The sequence below is a fragment of the Peromyscus leucopus genome, chromosome 11, assembly GCF_004664715.2.
Source record: "Peromyscus leucopus breed LL Stock chromosome 11, UCI_PerLeu_2.1, whole genome shotgun sequence".
NCBI lineage: Eukaryota > Metazoa > Chordata > Mammalia > Rodentia > Cricetidae > Peromyscus > Peromyscus leucopus.
The window spans coordinates 56,908,698-56,925,290 of record NC_051072.1 but is presented as its reverse complement, the minus strand read 5'-3'; the positions used below and the strand labels follow the sequence as shown (position 1 = coordinate 56,925,290).

At 45.1% G+C, this 16,593-nt stretch overlaps 1 protein-coding gene across 1 annotated transcript in view; it reads left to right on the top strand.

Moving 5' to 3' along the window:
* The window catches only part of Acot12 (acyl-CoA thioesterase 12), a 42,047-nt gene extending 35,312 nt beyond the window's left edge, over positions 1-6,735 (top strand). The window contains exons 12-15 of the mRNA XM_028891018.2: positions 1,939-2,072; positions 3,779-3,907; positions 5,740-5,866; positions 6,101-6,735. Coding sequence (XP_028746851.1) covers positions 1,939-2,072; positions 3,779-3,907; positions 5,740-5,866; positions 6,101-6,250 — 540 coding nt within the window. The 3' untranslated portion in view covers positions 6,251-6,735. The remainder of the gene's footprint in view (positions 1-1,938; positions 2,073-3,778; positions 3,908-5,739; positions 5,867-6,100) is intronic.
* Positions 6,736-16,593: the final 9,858 nt, after the last annotated feature.

The following is a 16,593-nucleotide window of genomic DNA, read 5'->3' as shown; positions in this document are numbered from 1 at the left end:
AAAGAGCCAAAATGGACCACTGCCTTTCTTTGTCTCGTTTGCATCCATGACATTGGTTCAGGTAGCAGGATAATAAGAAGGACTTCCTGCTCCCTTTGCCTTCTCAGGGAAGGAATAGATGCCATTCACTCATCTACTATGGATAAGTCAGTGAGCTCCATCCGTGAAGGTAGAATTTAAGAGTGGCTACTCCTTTTGGCTCATGGATAAAATACATCTGGAAGCTGGAGAGAAGCTTGCTGGAAAACTACTGGTTTAATTTCCTAAGTCTGTCACAAGAGAGGACCACTCACTGGGTCACTTGAACAATAGGAATCTATGGGTTCTCTCTTCTGAAAGGGGGTGTTCTGAGATCAAGTGGAGGCTGGCTGGTTGCTTGTGAGAAGAGACCATTAGTGCCTCACCTCTCGCCTGGCTTCTAGACTGTTTTAGTCAGCCTCCTGAGCCTTGGCTTGTAGATGCATCACCCATTCTCTGCCTTCATCTCCACACAGTGTGCTCCCCACGTGCATGTCTGTGTCCAGCTTTCCTTTTCTATAAAGACATCAGTCATATTGGGCCCACCCTCCTGCAATATGACCTCATTCTAATGAAGCATATTGGCAAAGACCCCATTTCCATATAAAGTCACCTTACAAGGCACAAGAGATTAGGGCTCTCCCATAGAAGTGTGGGCAGGAGGGGACCATGATTCAACTCTTAGCAAGTGTTCAGCCCAATGTTCTCTCACCACCACCCCCTGATTCACCAAAGGAGACCATGACAGTCCCAAAGTAAGCATGTGACCAGCTCCACTGATTCTGCAGTGTGCCGGTAGCCTGGCCACCACGCTTCTCTGTGGATTTTCACCAGGGGATTTCCTTTGGTTTCTGGGCTGTCGGCAGCCATGCGGGGCTCCGCCTGGACTTGTTTGTATCTGATGAATGCTCACAGTCTAGGCCAGGCCTTTCTTTGCAGGCTGGAATTGAAGGCACCCATGGCCTGGAAGGGATGCCTTTTTACATAAGCGAGTAGTCACCTGTTCATTTCCTGCCTAAGCTTCCTGTAGTTTATTTCTCATTCCTTCATTCTCATCGTGAGGACGATATTAGGTACAGATATAGGCTTCAATAAAGGTCAGGTCTTCACAGCTTGATTTCTTTCCATCTGCCCAATTCCTGTGGTTGAAGTCCTAACCTTGTCTTTGTTTGTCTTCTCCCAGCTGGTTGCCATGGGAATGATTATAAGATGGAAAATTTCAACACTAACTTCAAAACACCCTGAGAGAGATGGAGAAAATGAGCAGAATAGAAATGTGCTCTTAGCTGAACACATAGATCTGATAATTTTAAAAAAAGTTGGAAGAAAGCTCAAAGCCACAGAAATGATATTAGTGTTTAAGTATATGTCAAATGGCTCCTGCTTATCTCACAAATACTATATATTAGAAACTGGCCTTGGGACTCAGAAAGCCAAGAATACTTGTGGGGAAGAAGTGTGTTCCCGGGGTCCTTTAGAGAAATTGAGTTTGTCCTAGAGACAGTTGGCTTCTTTCCTGGGTACCTTTACACTACTCAAGACATGCCTGACATCCTGAGAGAGTGGTGTAATTCACAATCTTGTCTCTAAAGCCTTAGGGTAGAGGAGGTACTGGTCTGTCTAGCACCGTGGTGACATTCTCTGTCTTTAGTGTTCAGAGGCAGGAAATATCACAGAGATCAAGATAGACTAGCTTTTGTTCTTTATTTTTCATTTAAAAAAATGATACAAATGAACTCACCCCATACTATGCTCAGCTTCTGGGCATCCAGGACTGAGGTGAAGTTATTGTTTGGCTTCCATTGATAGATGCCTTAACTGGTGCAGGCACTTAGGACAGCAGCATGTGTGTATGTGAGTGTCTCCGAAAGCAAAAATATAGCTCTCTCTTATAATTTAATTTTTCTACATATCTTTTAGATCAAAATATATACCCTGGAAGAACAAGATGCCATATCTGTTAAGGTTGAAAAGCGTGTTGGCAGTCCAGCACACACGGCTTATCATCTCTTGTCCGACTTCACAATGCGACCTTTGTGGGACCCCCATTACATGTGAGAACAAACTTAAATGTTTTTTCTTAGTCCAGCCTGACATTGTGGGAAGGATAACCTCAGTTATACTTCATCTCCACGGCCCAATGCAGGATATATTGTTTCAGGAATTTAGAGAAGTTTTAGAGCTTGCTTTGTCCAAACTACTGCATTGGGTGATACTGACATGCAAAACGTCATCATTACACCCATCTGTTTGTCGTCTGTATTGAGATGGCCCATGCGGCCCCACATCTACCCCCATACTCCTGACAAATTCAAAGCTGATGCTGTTCCTGTTTCTGAGTCCGGGCAAGGCTGTGCTGACAGTCGTGTCAGGGCCTGCTCTGGAATCCAGCTTGGCCAGGCTCTGGAGCACACATGCCTTTTTCTTTACTACACGGCCTCATGGCTCTGGAGGAGGTATTCCGTGTCTTCCCAGAGCTCTTTTCCTATGAAGCCACAAGTCTTAGTGAAAAGCTAGCAGTGAGTGCCAGAGAAAAACTCTGCCTGCTGCTCTCTCTTGATGACCTGATCACGCCCTGCTCCCATCCATCCACTTCTCTCCTGACACTTTCTGTCTCAGCGTTCCTGGAGCTGTCTCTTCCATTCCAAATTTGCTGGAATATGATTGGTCATAAGCATCTGTAGGTCCCAATCTCCGTATTTAAACACTTTAAAAAAAATGTGTGTTTGTGCATGTGTGTGTGTGTGGGAGGGGGTTGTGCACAGCATCGAACATGTACATATTTCTTTTACTTCTTCCTTTAAATAGTATAGCAACTATTCAATATGTCACTTACTTTGAATAAGTGGTCTAGAGATGTTTTAAAGCACACTGAAGGATATGCAAATGTTATCATGAAAATACTATGTCATTGCACATAAGGGACTTGAGGATCAAAAGTTTTGGTGTTGCCACAGGTCTAGGGATGACTATGGAGCTGTGAGCCTTGTCAACTACCCTGTAGTGACAGGTTCCACTCAGGCCTAGCCTCCAAAGCTACAGAACACTGCAGCATCTCAAAGACACCTCGTCTTTCAACAAGTTATTCTGAATGTTTCTGCCACAATTCTGCTTGACTTGGCATTCCATTGAAATTGAACGTGAATGAGTGGAGAAGCCAGTGAATTCATCTCAATTCAACCAACTTCTCTTGTATGTCTACTAAGACTCAGGATCTGCATCAAGTGTTTGCATTTAACTCTCACAATAACCCCCTAGAAACTCCCCCAGAGACTATTATCCACATTATACAGATGAAATAGTAAAATGACTTGTCTAAGGTAGTATGGCCAGGAAGCAGCAGTCTGAAAATCAAAAGCAATTGGTTTGCCTTCAAAAGTCAGTGTTCTTCCCAGCATACTGCATCTCTTGAGCACCAGGACTGGCCTTATATCTCACTCATCTTCCAAACGATTTATTTGATCCCAGAAAAAGATAATTTTGTGAAAAGCTTATTGCCTTCCTCTGGAGTTTTGAGGGAGGTGACCTTGGGGCCAGACAGCTGATGTCTCTGCATCGCATGTAAAATTCCTCCTCCTAAACAAACAGCTCTATCCAAAGTCAGCCTTTAAGCAGGGGTGGGGACAGGGGGGAGGGGAGCTATCATCACAACACGTGAATACAGATGTCACGAAGGAGATCAGGCCAATAAATAAGGGAAGTGAATGGCTCATTCTAGCGGGCAGGGAGCATGTCTTTGAATACTGTTCTGTTCACACAGATCCTGTGAAGTCATAGACCAGGTGAGTGAGGATGATCTGATATATCACGTCACCTGTTCTGTGGCGAATGGAGACAAACCCAAAGACTTCGTAGTTCTTGTGTCACGAAGAAAGCCTCTCAACGATGAGTGAGTACATGTAGCTCCTGTGGCGTCCCAGCCCTGTCTGCCTGAGACTAGAAATGAAAGGCTCTGAAAACAACAAAGCCATCGCGGACATTTCTAGTCTTTTGTCATATTCATCCATATATATCATCATACAGTTTTTCAAAATATGTGGATCTTTAGTTACTGTTTAAAAAATGCATCCATGTGCCGGGCGTTGGTGGTGCACGCCTTTAATCCCAGCACTCGGGAGGCAGAGCCAGGCGGATCTCTGTGAGTTCGAGGCCAGCCTGGGCTACCAAGTGAGCTCCAGGAAAGGCGCAAAGCTACACAGAGAAACCCTGTCTCGAAAAACCAAAAAAAAAAAAAAAATGCATCCATGCACTGTCAGCTGTGTGCAAAGGACCCACAAGCACTCCAAAGCAGCCCCCTTCTGCTCTGTGTAGACTAAAATGAATATTTGAAAAGACTTCGAGACCTCTAGCTGTCAGTAAACTCAGCAAGAGGAATGAAAACATCAGAAATTGACTTAGAATTCACAAAGGCCGTTCTGTGTTAGCCATCCAAACTGGCGTACTGTGTGCTGGGGCCATGGGCCAGAGTTTGAACATCGCCTTCCCACGCACACTGGACCACACAGAGCCTGGAACTGAAAGAGCCATGTCCCAAGTAACTCCCTACACGTGTGGGCTAATGTACATACGTGTTCACTGTAGCATCGTCTATCATGTCAAAGGATATGGCAAACAAATTGATGTCTATCTGACAAATTAGGATAAATCCAAAATGCAGAGCGGCGAGCCACCTCCAAGGAGGGGTTATGGGGGGAACAAATAATATAAAAACATATCTCTAAATATTTATTGTTAGGTGGAAAATCAAGTTGTGGGCTGTATTTGCAAAGTGACTGTATTTGTATAAAAACCTAGATGTGTGTTTGCTAACGCTGCTTGGAACAGGAATAAAATCTATAGTGCATATGAAAGGTGAGAATAGTCACTCATGTGACAGGAAACAGGATTACAGCTAGAGCAGACTGGAGGGGACTTTTATTTTGTAGTCGATTGCATTCTTTATTGTTTGAATATTGGTTTTCTTAATTGAAAAATGCCAGGAAACTGAAATCATAACTCTTTAGGGCACACTAAAACTTCAGTGTTTCCAGGCTTGTGCCTTGTGAAGTTACCTTATTCCCTGCATTTGAAGGTCACTATAGAGAAGGTTTTCGTTGGTTGGTTGGTTTGTTAACCTGAACCATTCATCCAGAGGGGTCTCGTTTTCAGAGCTCACTCCAGCCAGGACAATGACGTTGCCTCATGGGGTGGGGATGGTCAGTGTTGGAGAACTTGTCTAGCATTCAGTAAGCCCTGAATTTAACCCCTAGAACCACAAAACCAAATTCATAAATGCCAGTATAAATTTGTTGAGAAATTTACTGTCTAGCAACTATTCTGACATGGAGTTAGAACATGTGTTGGTTTTTAAATGCGGGTGCTTGTTACTGTGCGAGAAAGGTCACAAGACCTGACAAAACCCAGTGTCAGAGCTTTATTTCGGGGTGGGGGGTGGGGGGGGCAGAAGAGAGTGACCAGGCCTGTGAAAGACACGTGCAGGGAGGGGGGGGCGGGGAGGAGGAGAGAGCAGAAGAGAGGGGAGGAGTCTGTGACCGGCTTTTTCAGGATTCCCCTGCACATGCGCAGGTGGGCTTAGGGAGTTATGCCACACATGCGCAGATTGCGTGAACGCACGGATGACGTAAGATGTGAGGCCCCTTACTTAGCTACCGAACTGTGCGTGTGGGGTCACATAGCGGGAGGAGTGGCAGAAGCCTAACACCATGTGCTCTCATGTTTCAGTAACACTTACACTGTAGCAGTGAAGTCGGTTTCTCTGTCGTCCGTCCCGCCGTATCCACAGTACATCAGAAGCGAGGTCATATGTGCTGGGTTCCTCATCCAGGCTGTGGACAGCAGTTCATGCACCGTATGTTTGTTGAAATATTTGTACCTCAAGTCATTCTCACAGATACGGGAAAACCTCTTCATTTCCCCCCCCCCCAGATCTCCTAATTAATCATAGTCTTGTAACGTGTGTCCTCACTAAAAAAGACCCCTTTGGTCCCTCTTTCCAGAGCCATTCACCAACAGTTGCAGTCTCTTGCGTGAAAACTCTTAAGTCAATAAAAACTCACCATGCTGTATTTTCTCTTTGACACAGGTAGCGTACCTGAACCAGATGTCAGAGAGCATCCTCCCTTACTTCGCTGGCAATATTGGTGGCTGGTCAAAATCCATCGAGGAAGCTGCCGCCGCTTGTATAAAATTCATAGAGAATGCTGCTCATGATGGACTTAAAAGTGTGTTATAAATGGTCAGCTCTCCATTACCTGTAATTTAATTTCCCAGGCTTAATTCCAAGTGTCCTTAGCCCTTTCAAAGCCGAGGCAAGCTTTGGGGCCATACAATGATTTAATGGCAGCCTAAGCAAGATGCAGTTAAGAAGATATTAAAAACCAGCGTGTGTTCTGGTGATTTGGATTCCAACTACAAGACCTCTAAAACCCCATTGTACAGACATTGGGAAACTGCCTGGACGCAATATTGCATGCTCTATAAAATGTCACAAAGTTAGTGAAAACTCTCACGGACATCTCCAGATTACAGAAATCCAGTGTGTATTCTGCAATGACAGGCTTATAAAATGTGAAACTATGGCATGCTTCAAACTGATGGGTGTTTAATATCATTCCATGGGCAGCAGATGTCTCTGTCAGGGGTCTCTGGGAAGATGTATTCCATGTTTTAGAACTTTAAATTAGGAGGCATTAAAACATAATGGAATTCAATCAATTCTGGTAATAGGAACTACTTTACTCTTGTCATTTTACATATATTCCAGGTAGATGGCCAATTTAGGACCTATTTCTCTCTATATGCACACCAAGCACCTGTAAAGTGTGATATTACAAGGAGAATATTGACTGAGCTCTTCTTTATAACTATCCCATCAGTACTCTATCCCCTAGACTTCAACATTTATCATTCTACACTGTGATGGGTCTTAACCCATAAGACAAAACAGAATGTGTCCGGCCAGCGCCCTTCAAAGGATGGCTTTTCCAAATTGAAGATCTTCTTTAGAGTTGAGAGCAAGCGACAGGCTCAGGCCATCCTGCTGTGAGCTCACCAGGTCTCTGCCTCCTCCCACTACCCCCCTTGCATAGTCTAGGGCTGGTTACAATTATGTTTACTTATCTGTTTCAAGTTTTCCTGCAGGTGGGCTTTAGACTGCATTCTAATTCTATAAATTACTATTTATGTATCAAAGGAGTCAATAGGTAGAGTAGAACATTCTAGAACTAAAAAGACTTGTGGAACTATTTTACATTCTAAAGGGTAATGGAATTAGTGATGAAGGGCTTATATTACATTACAATTTAGTGTGTGAAGATTTCAGACTTCCAAAATGAAGACGCCTTCAAATGCTATATGCATAGGGTTGGTCTTTGATTTTAGTTCTTGAAATTTTTCCTGAACAGAAATGGAAATATTGTGAGTATCTTGAGCTGACTCACATTGAGTCATAGAGATGCTGTCTGCTCCCATTTGCAGGGTCCACCTTACACAGGAGGGACAGTAACTACACAGAACACTCTCACCTATTCTAGGTTTTTCCTGTACCACATACTTATGATGAGGTTTGGTTGATAAGTTAGAGAATTGCAATCGCCTTAATAAAATAGAACCATCATAGCAATATGCTAGAATAAAAACTGTGAATATGAGCTCCCTCTCAAAATGTCTTGCCATGCTGAGCTGACCTTTCTCCCCTCTTCCTGAGATGGGAAGAGAGGACACAGTATCCACAGGTGCAGAGAAGCTAAGCAGAGGTGAACTCTGCAGACACCGAGACACCGCATTAGCTGCTTTGGCCTTCTGTCTTGAACGCAAGCACTGTAGTATTATGACAGGAATGCTGAGTGTCTCACAGAGAGGAAAACACTGTAGATTTGCTGGATGGGAAGATGATGGTTCATTCTCCTGGCAGGACTAATTTTAACACACTACACAGAATGTTGCATAATACTGCTTACAAATTGCTTAATTCTAGAATTTTCCATTGACTATTTCCAATGGTTGACGGAGTGACAACCAGGCACACTGGGTTGGCTGGGTGACATGGGCATAGACCATACTCAGCAGCATCCTCTGATATGACAGTCATTAGCCTCACAAATGCCTTAACATTAAATGAATTTAAAGCAGTTCTTCAGCCACGCCAGCCCCTTTCACGTACTGCTGCTCACTCAAAGTTGGTGACTGCTGAAATGGGAGGTCTGGACGTGAAACATGTCCATCTTCAAGATCTGTTCAGTTTGTCTCAGCCTTACAACGCAGACAGGCCCTGCTGTTTTCCCAATTTCACCCAACCTGTCAAAGAATCCCATCTTCCTAAAGGTTTGGTTCTGTGCTTCTGAGCAGAGATGTAGAGCCATCTAGCTGGCTGTTTCAGGATCATTCAGCCCATCCTATATTGAAGTGTTCATTTTTAGGATGCCTTGTCTTTAGAGACTTTGAAAGGACATGATACAGGAAAAGACAGCAGCATGCTGGTGTCTTCTCAGGCTATTCCAAAACTAAACCTACTGTCCAAAACAATGCTACAATGCATCCGAGTGGTGAAGCACAATAGCCCTTGGGTTTGCGTCGTCTTAAAAACCTTCTTATGACATTTTATTTATTTGTTTTATGTGTGTTCATCTGATTGGTGGGGGTGGGCACATGCCACTGCACCTGGGTGAAGGTCAAAACCACCTGGGGGCGCCAGTTCTCTCTTTCCACCACGTGAGCCCCAGGGCCTGAAATGAAGTCATCAGGTTGGGGGTAAGCCCCTTGACCTAATGAGCTATCTCTGTGGGCCATGCACTTCCTCTTTATTATAGGAAGATGTCTGCCCCTTCTGCCATTCATACTACTGAGATCTTTTCTGCTAGGCATTCTACGCTCTGTGGTTTCTGCAAGGAACTGGAATGTACTTCTTATAGCATAAATAAAATGAATAAATAATATGCAATGTTGGACGGTCCACTATCTGGGAAAATAAAGCAGGCAAGGGAGATGAGCTGGGAGGATGGGTTTTAGGGTGACTAGAGATACTTGAGCATAAACCAGACACACAGAGAGAGTGACACAAAGATCTGTAGCTGTAGGGTAGACCCCACCAAAGGGTCGTCAGCTCCCAAGGACAACGCTTCTGCCTCATTCTAGGAAAAGCAGAGAACCAAGTGAGCCTGTCGTGAAGTGACAGATAATTAAAAACAGCTGAATCTCAGACGACATTTCTACCCCTCTAGTGCCAGGCTCTAAGCAAATGTGGATGTCCAAAGGTAAGCCGTGACAGGTTCAGCAGATGTCAGCTGGCCAGGGGATGAGGACAGGAAGTTGTACTTCGGATGGGGAGGCTCTCATCAGGTCCTATCCCTAACTATAGATAGGGATATTGGTACATGACAGTTACTCAGGGAGAGAGCATCGTTCTTGGTTTTTTTGTAGAAGGTGGGGGAAGGGATGGCTACTGGCAAGTTGCCCATGTTCCATGTTCCATACCCTTGCACATATGGGCAGCACTAATTGGACTTAATGGGTTATTTAAATTAAACAAACAAACAAAAAAGGCCAGGAAGCTGAGAGTGATATTGGGAGGGCTCAGGAGGAACTGGTTGGGGAAGATGGAGAAGTTGAATCTTATCATATCTTGTTGTATAATGTATGAAATTTTCAAAGAATACATTAAAAAATAAAGTTTTCAAGCTCAAAAAAGGAAGTCACTTAAATGCAGACTTCACTAGAAACATGCTGCGTTTACATAGAGAAACACTACAGAAGATCACTGACTAGTCATTATTATTCAGACAGAAATATTAACAATTGAACAAGCATTTAGTCTTTCATTCTTATGTATCAAATTCATGCTTCAATGTCACTGTCCTGTCTTGATTCCTCTTAATAAAGCCCATAAATGCATGATTTAAAAAGAGAGGAGAATATGGTCGGTTTTCCTTTTGAGCATTGTGGTATTTTTATAGAACGTTAGAGATTTTGTAGCCTTTTTATGGTGTTTTCCAGTGCTCCTAATAAGACCAAGAGGTTTTTTATTTAAAAAGAAACCTCATTTCTGTTTAGTCTACCTGGTTTTGATACATCTGAGCTGCTGTGTGCATCTCCTTCTCTTTTACCTCTGCTGTAGGAAAAAAATCTAGAGAAAGAAAGGAAAAAATGGGTCAGATTGTGAGCCCCCCAGCACTCCAACACCTGTCGGAAATGACAACCGATTTTAATACAATTAAAATCAATCAGAATACGTTTGCAATACAGCATCACATCACTCTCTTCTATTTCCAAGCTGCTCATGGTGCAGGTGAAGTGTCAGGACATCTGCCATGGTGGGGTTTGTTGGAGTTGAGTATATAGAGAGGTATTTATATAGCGTAAATATAGGTGATCTCCGGGGAGTGAATACAAGGGTCTCCCATGGAATCTAACCAGATGAGGAGAGGAGAAAATACGGTCAAGAGGGGTGATTTTGTTTTTTTCAGAAACAGCCTAACAAATTTTTACTGACATAGTTTAAGGGATAGTTTTGAAAATATGTATTAAAAAGATATATGTAAAGGAGTATGTTTCACAGCTTGGGATAAATTATTAAAGCAAGAAATATTAAATCCATTCATAGACTACTTCTTCCATTTGAAAATACTTGGAACTTTAGCTCTCTCAGGGCCTCACTCTTGCTGGCTCTGAGTGTGCCAGACTCAGAGACATCTATATCCTGGTTCTCAGTCACAAGTCAAGATGACCACTGTATGGCTTCAGGTCAACCGCTAGCGCACAGGCAGAGGTCAGCGGGAGGGACTCGCTTTTCTGCCCTTGACCACAGGACCTGGTCAGAAAGTTCAGGTTCAGAGTCTCTCAGCTTCCAGGTCTGTTCTAGGTCTCAGTCAGTCTCTTAACACCCCGCCCCCATGTCTGAAGTCTGAAGCATCCACTTCAGAACACCTTGTTGTTCTTCTTCTTCTTCTCCTCCTCCTCCTCCTCCTCCTCCTCCTCCTCCTCCTCCTCCTCCTCCTCCTCCTCCTCTTCTTCTTCTTCTTCTTCCAAGACAGGGTTTCTCTGTGTAGCTTTGCGCCTTTCCTGGAACTCACTCTGTAGACCAGGCTGGCCTTGAACTCACAGAGATTTCTGCCTCCTGAGTGTTGGGATTAAAGGCGTTCGTCACCACCACCCGGCCACCTTCTCATTCCTGTTAGACTTGAGGAGGCAAAGAAAGTAACCCAGATGCCTTCTGCTCCTGTCACCTGCTGTGTCTCAAGCACGCTGGGCCTCTGCGCCTGAACAGAGTCCCACGCCTTCTGCCAACAGCCACACAACGATGACAGCGTCATTTTCTTTCTTAGGTTATTCAGAACCTCAGCCTCTGCAGTTCCCGGCACTAACTCAGCTCCCTCTCACAAGTCGGAGAAATCTTAGATTAAAACGTCCTTTCTCGTTTTATACCTGCCAAGATGAAGCACCGAATAAAAATCCACACATTTACACTGAGGCCATCTTTCAGCTCCTGTTTTGTGACCTTTTAGAAACATTTAAAAGGGGTGAGGATGAATAGTGACACTATTTAAGATCACATTCCTCCCGCCCGGCTTAGAGTCTCTGGAAGATCCTTGTATTCACTCCCGGGAAATTACCTGTGTCTCTCTTTTCACTCAGCTTCTCCCACAAAACCCAGCTGTGGTAGGACTATCCCGATCGTTCCCCGCCAGTGTGAGCAGCCCAGAACTGTAGACTCATGTCACTTCAGAGTTCTCATCACTGATACCAAAAGGCACTGGGGGCTTCGACAACACTCTCAAGGTGTTCCTGAAGGCACACTGCCTCCAATGTCTGCCTCCTGCACCGCCTAGAGCATGGACCTTAGAGACAGCCCTCTGAGAAGGCGTAAGCCCCGAACGAAGCAGCTGTCCTCATATCTACGCCCCTCCCACCTCTGCTCCCTTCCCATCATTAGGGCTGGAATCTCTCCACCATCAGCCACGAGCAGTTTCTCTTGCCTTCTAAAGTGCCTCCCCGCTTTCTTCTACTCACTGGCCAAGGCCTCTCTTCAGCTTTTCCTTTCCATCAGACCTTGTAATAGTAGGGGCCTGTCCGGCTCTGTCCTTGGTCTCCATTCCTCCGTAGTCCACCTGGCTCTGGTTTTCAGTGCCGTCTGTCCATCTGTAACACCCCACCCCCCACCCCACCCCCGCCCACTTCTGCATCTCCTCTTAGCCTGTACTGACGCTAACAGCTAACTACATACTTAAAGTTTCACTAAGACGCTGTCATTTCAAAGTCAGCATCTCTATCTAAAATACTCTGTAGCAGGCTTTCTTTCGGGCCACCAACCAGCTCTCCAGTCATGACACAGAGACTTACTAGTTAGGAGTGCTCTGCCTTATCTTAGGCTTGTTTCTTGCTAGTTCTTGTAAACTTAGCCTGTTTCTCTTCATCTGCGTTTTGCCTCAGGGTCTTTTACCTTTCCTTCTGTATGTCCTACTCTGTGTCTAATTGGCTGGTGTCTGCCTCTCTTTCTCCCTTATTCTCTTCTCTCGAGTCTAGATTCCTCCTCCTATTTACTCTCTCTGCCCGCCAGCCCCGCCTATCCCTCCTCTGCCTAGCTATTGGCCATTCAGCTTTTTATTAGACCAATCAGGTGCCTTAGGCAGGCAAGGTGAAACAGCAGCACGTCTTTACATAATTAAACAATGCAGCATAAAGAAATGCAACACATCTTTGCATAGTTAAAGTAATATTCCACATCAACACTCAATCTGCTTCCTGTCCACATTAAATCTCCCCCCTCCCACCCCACCCCCTCAGCAAATCTGATTAATTCTGTGTTAAAAATAGTATCAGGACCTGACTACTGTAAATCAACTTCAGCACACCAACTCACACTACCATCTGCTCCCATCTGGACACCACTCATCTTCCTGCCTCTTTTCTTCCTCTCTCCTTCCCTCTCCTCTCAGTCCAGACTCTGCTCATGCCACATCCCTTGTGATGAGCAATGTTGCATGTCATAGGAAAGGCCAGCGTCTCCTGAGGGCCGGTGTGGCACTTTAGATAACTTTCCTGAAATGTTCACTCTCTCCTTGCATCCCTGCCTCCATGGACTGATGTACTCATCACCTATCTCCGGGCTTAGCCACGTAATTCCTCCACAGAACGTTAGTAGACATGCTGCAGCTGGAAGGCTGTTCTTGGAAGTGGTCTTGCCCTCTGGCATCTTTGCCACTATCTGGAGACGCGCATATCGGGATTGGCTGCTGGTTTGGACAAAGGAAGAGAGACATGTATACTAGAGTAGCTTTAAGTGAGGCCAGCTTAAGCCAGCTGACTCCCAACTAAATGGCTAAGGGATGCAGACCCTCCCACGTGAGATTCCTAGCCAAGACCTCTGATGCACATTACTGCATGCTTCTGAGCGTCTGCAGTTCCTCAGCAGACACCGGTGGGTTCAGCTTAGAAGACAGCACTCCTACTCACTATCCGGCCTTCCCCAGCTAGCCGACCCCTCACGCTTTTCCAATCCCACTGACCTCTTTGCTGCTCACCAGCCATCAGGTTCACCCCACCTCAGTGAGGTCTATTCTCACTCCGAGGAGACCCCAGGCTCACTGTCTCGTTTCTCCCTGATCTTCATGTAAAATATACCTATCCTCACCCCTAAGATCTCCCATTCCATTTCTAGGTTTCCTGCTCACTGGTTACCATTGCCTAACTTACACACTTTTAGTCATTTTTTTTTCTTTCATTCCCAATTCAAAGGTAAGCTTTACAAAAGCCAGGATTTCTATTTTGTTCATTGTTATATCCCCAGTATTTGTGTACGTACTAAGCTTTCAGTGGATTGTTTGAGTTAAAATAGCCCTCTCCCCATTTTGCTGTTAAAGCCTGAAAATTTCAGGCAGAAAAGAAAAAAAAAAAAAAAAAGCCTGAAAATTTCAAGTATATTTGTATCCCTTCTCTTCACAGAAACAGTATGAGGGAAGAATTTTATCCTACGTTCATTGGAACACTTCTCTGTTTATACGCTGTCGTGGTCTGAATGTGAAATGTACCTAGAGGCTCAGCTGGGGAGGGCCTTGGGGTGGGGCACAGCTGGAGGAGGTGGACCTCTGGGGGGGAATCTTAAGGTTTCTTGGCTCAACCCCACTTCTTAGGCTGTCCGCTTCTGATTGCATATCCTGCCTCATGCCCTGACCACCATGCCTTGCCTGCCAGAATAGATTGTGTCCTCTCAAATGGTGAGCCCAAATAAACAGTCTCCCAGAGGCGGCTTCTAGTCAGGATCGGCACTGAGAAGAGCAGCTGACACACGTCCTTTAGGGTAAAGGACAGACATCGGTGTTACTCCTTCGCTTTACTCAGAGCGGTATTCATTAGTTAAGGTGGTTCATTAAGAACCACCAGTGTGGCTTCTTATCCATTTGATTCCATGTATTTATGTGTGTGTGTGTGTGGGGGGGGTGTCCATGTGCTATGGTGCACATACAAAGCAGAAGGTAGCCCTCAGAAGTTGGCTCCTTTCCCACCATGTGGCTCTCACACAGCCCCCAGGAGGGCTCTTACCTCTCTTTTCGAATTGGTTTGCACTCCATTCTCAGACCCTCACTTCTGCCCAAAGGGCAACACTGAAGTGATTTACGGAGGAGCTCGGGTGATGTGTCCCATTTTATTTGTTCTTGTTCTTTACATTCAATCTCAATGGGAGAGAGTTTAGACTGAAAACGACATTTCTTCCCACATCACAGATGTCAGACGCTGTCTCCTGGCTTTCATTGTTACTATGATGTGTTTCATCTCTAATACTTCAAAATTTTCTTTTTTCCTTTTTGTTGAAAATATTCTTTTTCTCACATATTCCCATTATTTTCCCTCCCCTCTACTCTTCCCAGTTTCTCCCTCCTCTCCTCCCATCCAGATCTATCTGCCTTCTGTCTCTCACTAGAAAACAAACAGGCTTCTAAGGAATTATAATATGACAGGACAAATACTAGCGCATTGGAATAGGTCAAAACAAACAGAAGGAAAAGAGCCCAAGAAAAGGCACAAGAAACAGAGATGCAGAGACTCACTTGTTTACACACTCAGGAATCCCATAAAAACACTAAACTAGAAGTCATAATACATACACAAATAGCTGGGCGGTGGTGGCGGCGGCGGCGGCAGCGGCGGCGGCGGCGGCGGCGGCGGCGGCGGCGGCGGCGGCGCACGCCTTTAATCTCAGCGCTTGGGAAGAAAAGGCAACAGATCTCTGTGAGTTCAAGGCCAGCCTTGTCTACAGAGTAAGTTCTAGGACATCCAGAACTGTTACACAGAGAAACCCTGTCTCAAAAACCCAACAAAGATACACACACACACACACACACACACACACACACACGTATTATGTACAAATATATACTGCCACAATATATACACAAACATATTATGCGCTGAGTTTAGATCTCCACTACCCTGTAAAAGTCAGGCAGGGCGACTTTCCTAATCCAACTTCACTCTTCAGTCCCACTGACTAATGCACATGGCTGCGTTTATTCAAGGACATAAGCCCAGTGCCTGTGGACAAGCACAGCTCCCATACTGGGTAGACAAAGTCAATGCCAACCTTCTCTGGCATTTCCCAGTTCAAGGAACAGCCAATCATGCTGGTCGCCCATCACTCCCGCCTCTAGGACATTCCATGTAGCACCTGCGCACTTTTAAAATGCTGCCTTCAGCACCTGTGATTTCTTTTTACTGCCTTCACTCCCTGACGGATTAAACCATTCCCCTAAACCGAGGGCTCTAAGGAAGGCAAACCGGCCAGCGGCGGCTGCAGCAGTGAGGACCCTCCGGAAAGCACACGCTTCCCCGTGCTCCTGGGACGGGGAGGCGTCTCCTTCACTAGCCCCTCTCCAGCAGCAGCGAGGCAGGCTGGCAATCCCTTTGAAGCGCACTCCTTTCCTCCAGCTCTGGGGTGCTGAGCACTGTTTTGTCAGCAATGTTTCCCCTCACTGAAAATAAAAGAACAGCTCCCATTAAGGCCCGAACTGTTAAGCTGTGCAGACAGGAAAACAGAGAAAGCGCTTCTTTTCTTGTTTGGTAAATATTTAGCTTTTGAGGCATCAGTAACTAATCACAGCTGCTTCCTTCAGTTACAAATGGATTCAATCAGGTAAAGTTTCAAATGGAACTCGCAAACCCCCAGTCATTCCATTGTAGGCACAATGGCCGCGGCAGGGCTTGTGGAATGTATGTATTAAATATGCATGTATTCATCAAATCAGACAAAGAGGCTAATGGGTCTCTGATTAGTGTTCTAACTCTATTATGGTGATCCTTCCATCACACCCTGACTCATCTACGGCATGCGAACACAGCGCGGGGACGTCTAACACACGATCTGTCATACCGTCAGTCACTCTTCTGAATGCGGCACATTATTTTCCTTGGCTAGAATTTCTCTCTTGAAAAACTGAAGGCAAACAGAGCTGTGAGGCTGGAGTACTCCTTAATTTTAGCATTAGTAATTTCTAATTCTTTGTATTAAAACTAAACAGATCCCCGTTTATCCCTAAGAAGACTTGTTTCCAAGGGGACTCTGAAATGAGAGTAACAAACAATGGCCAG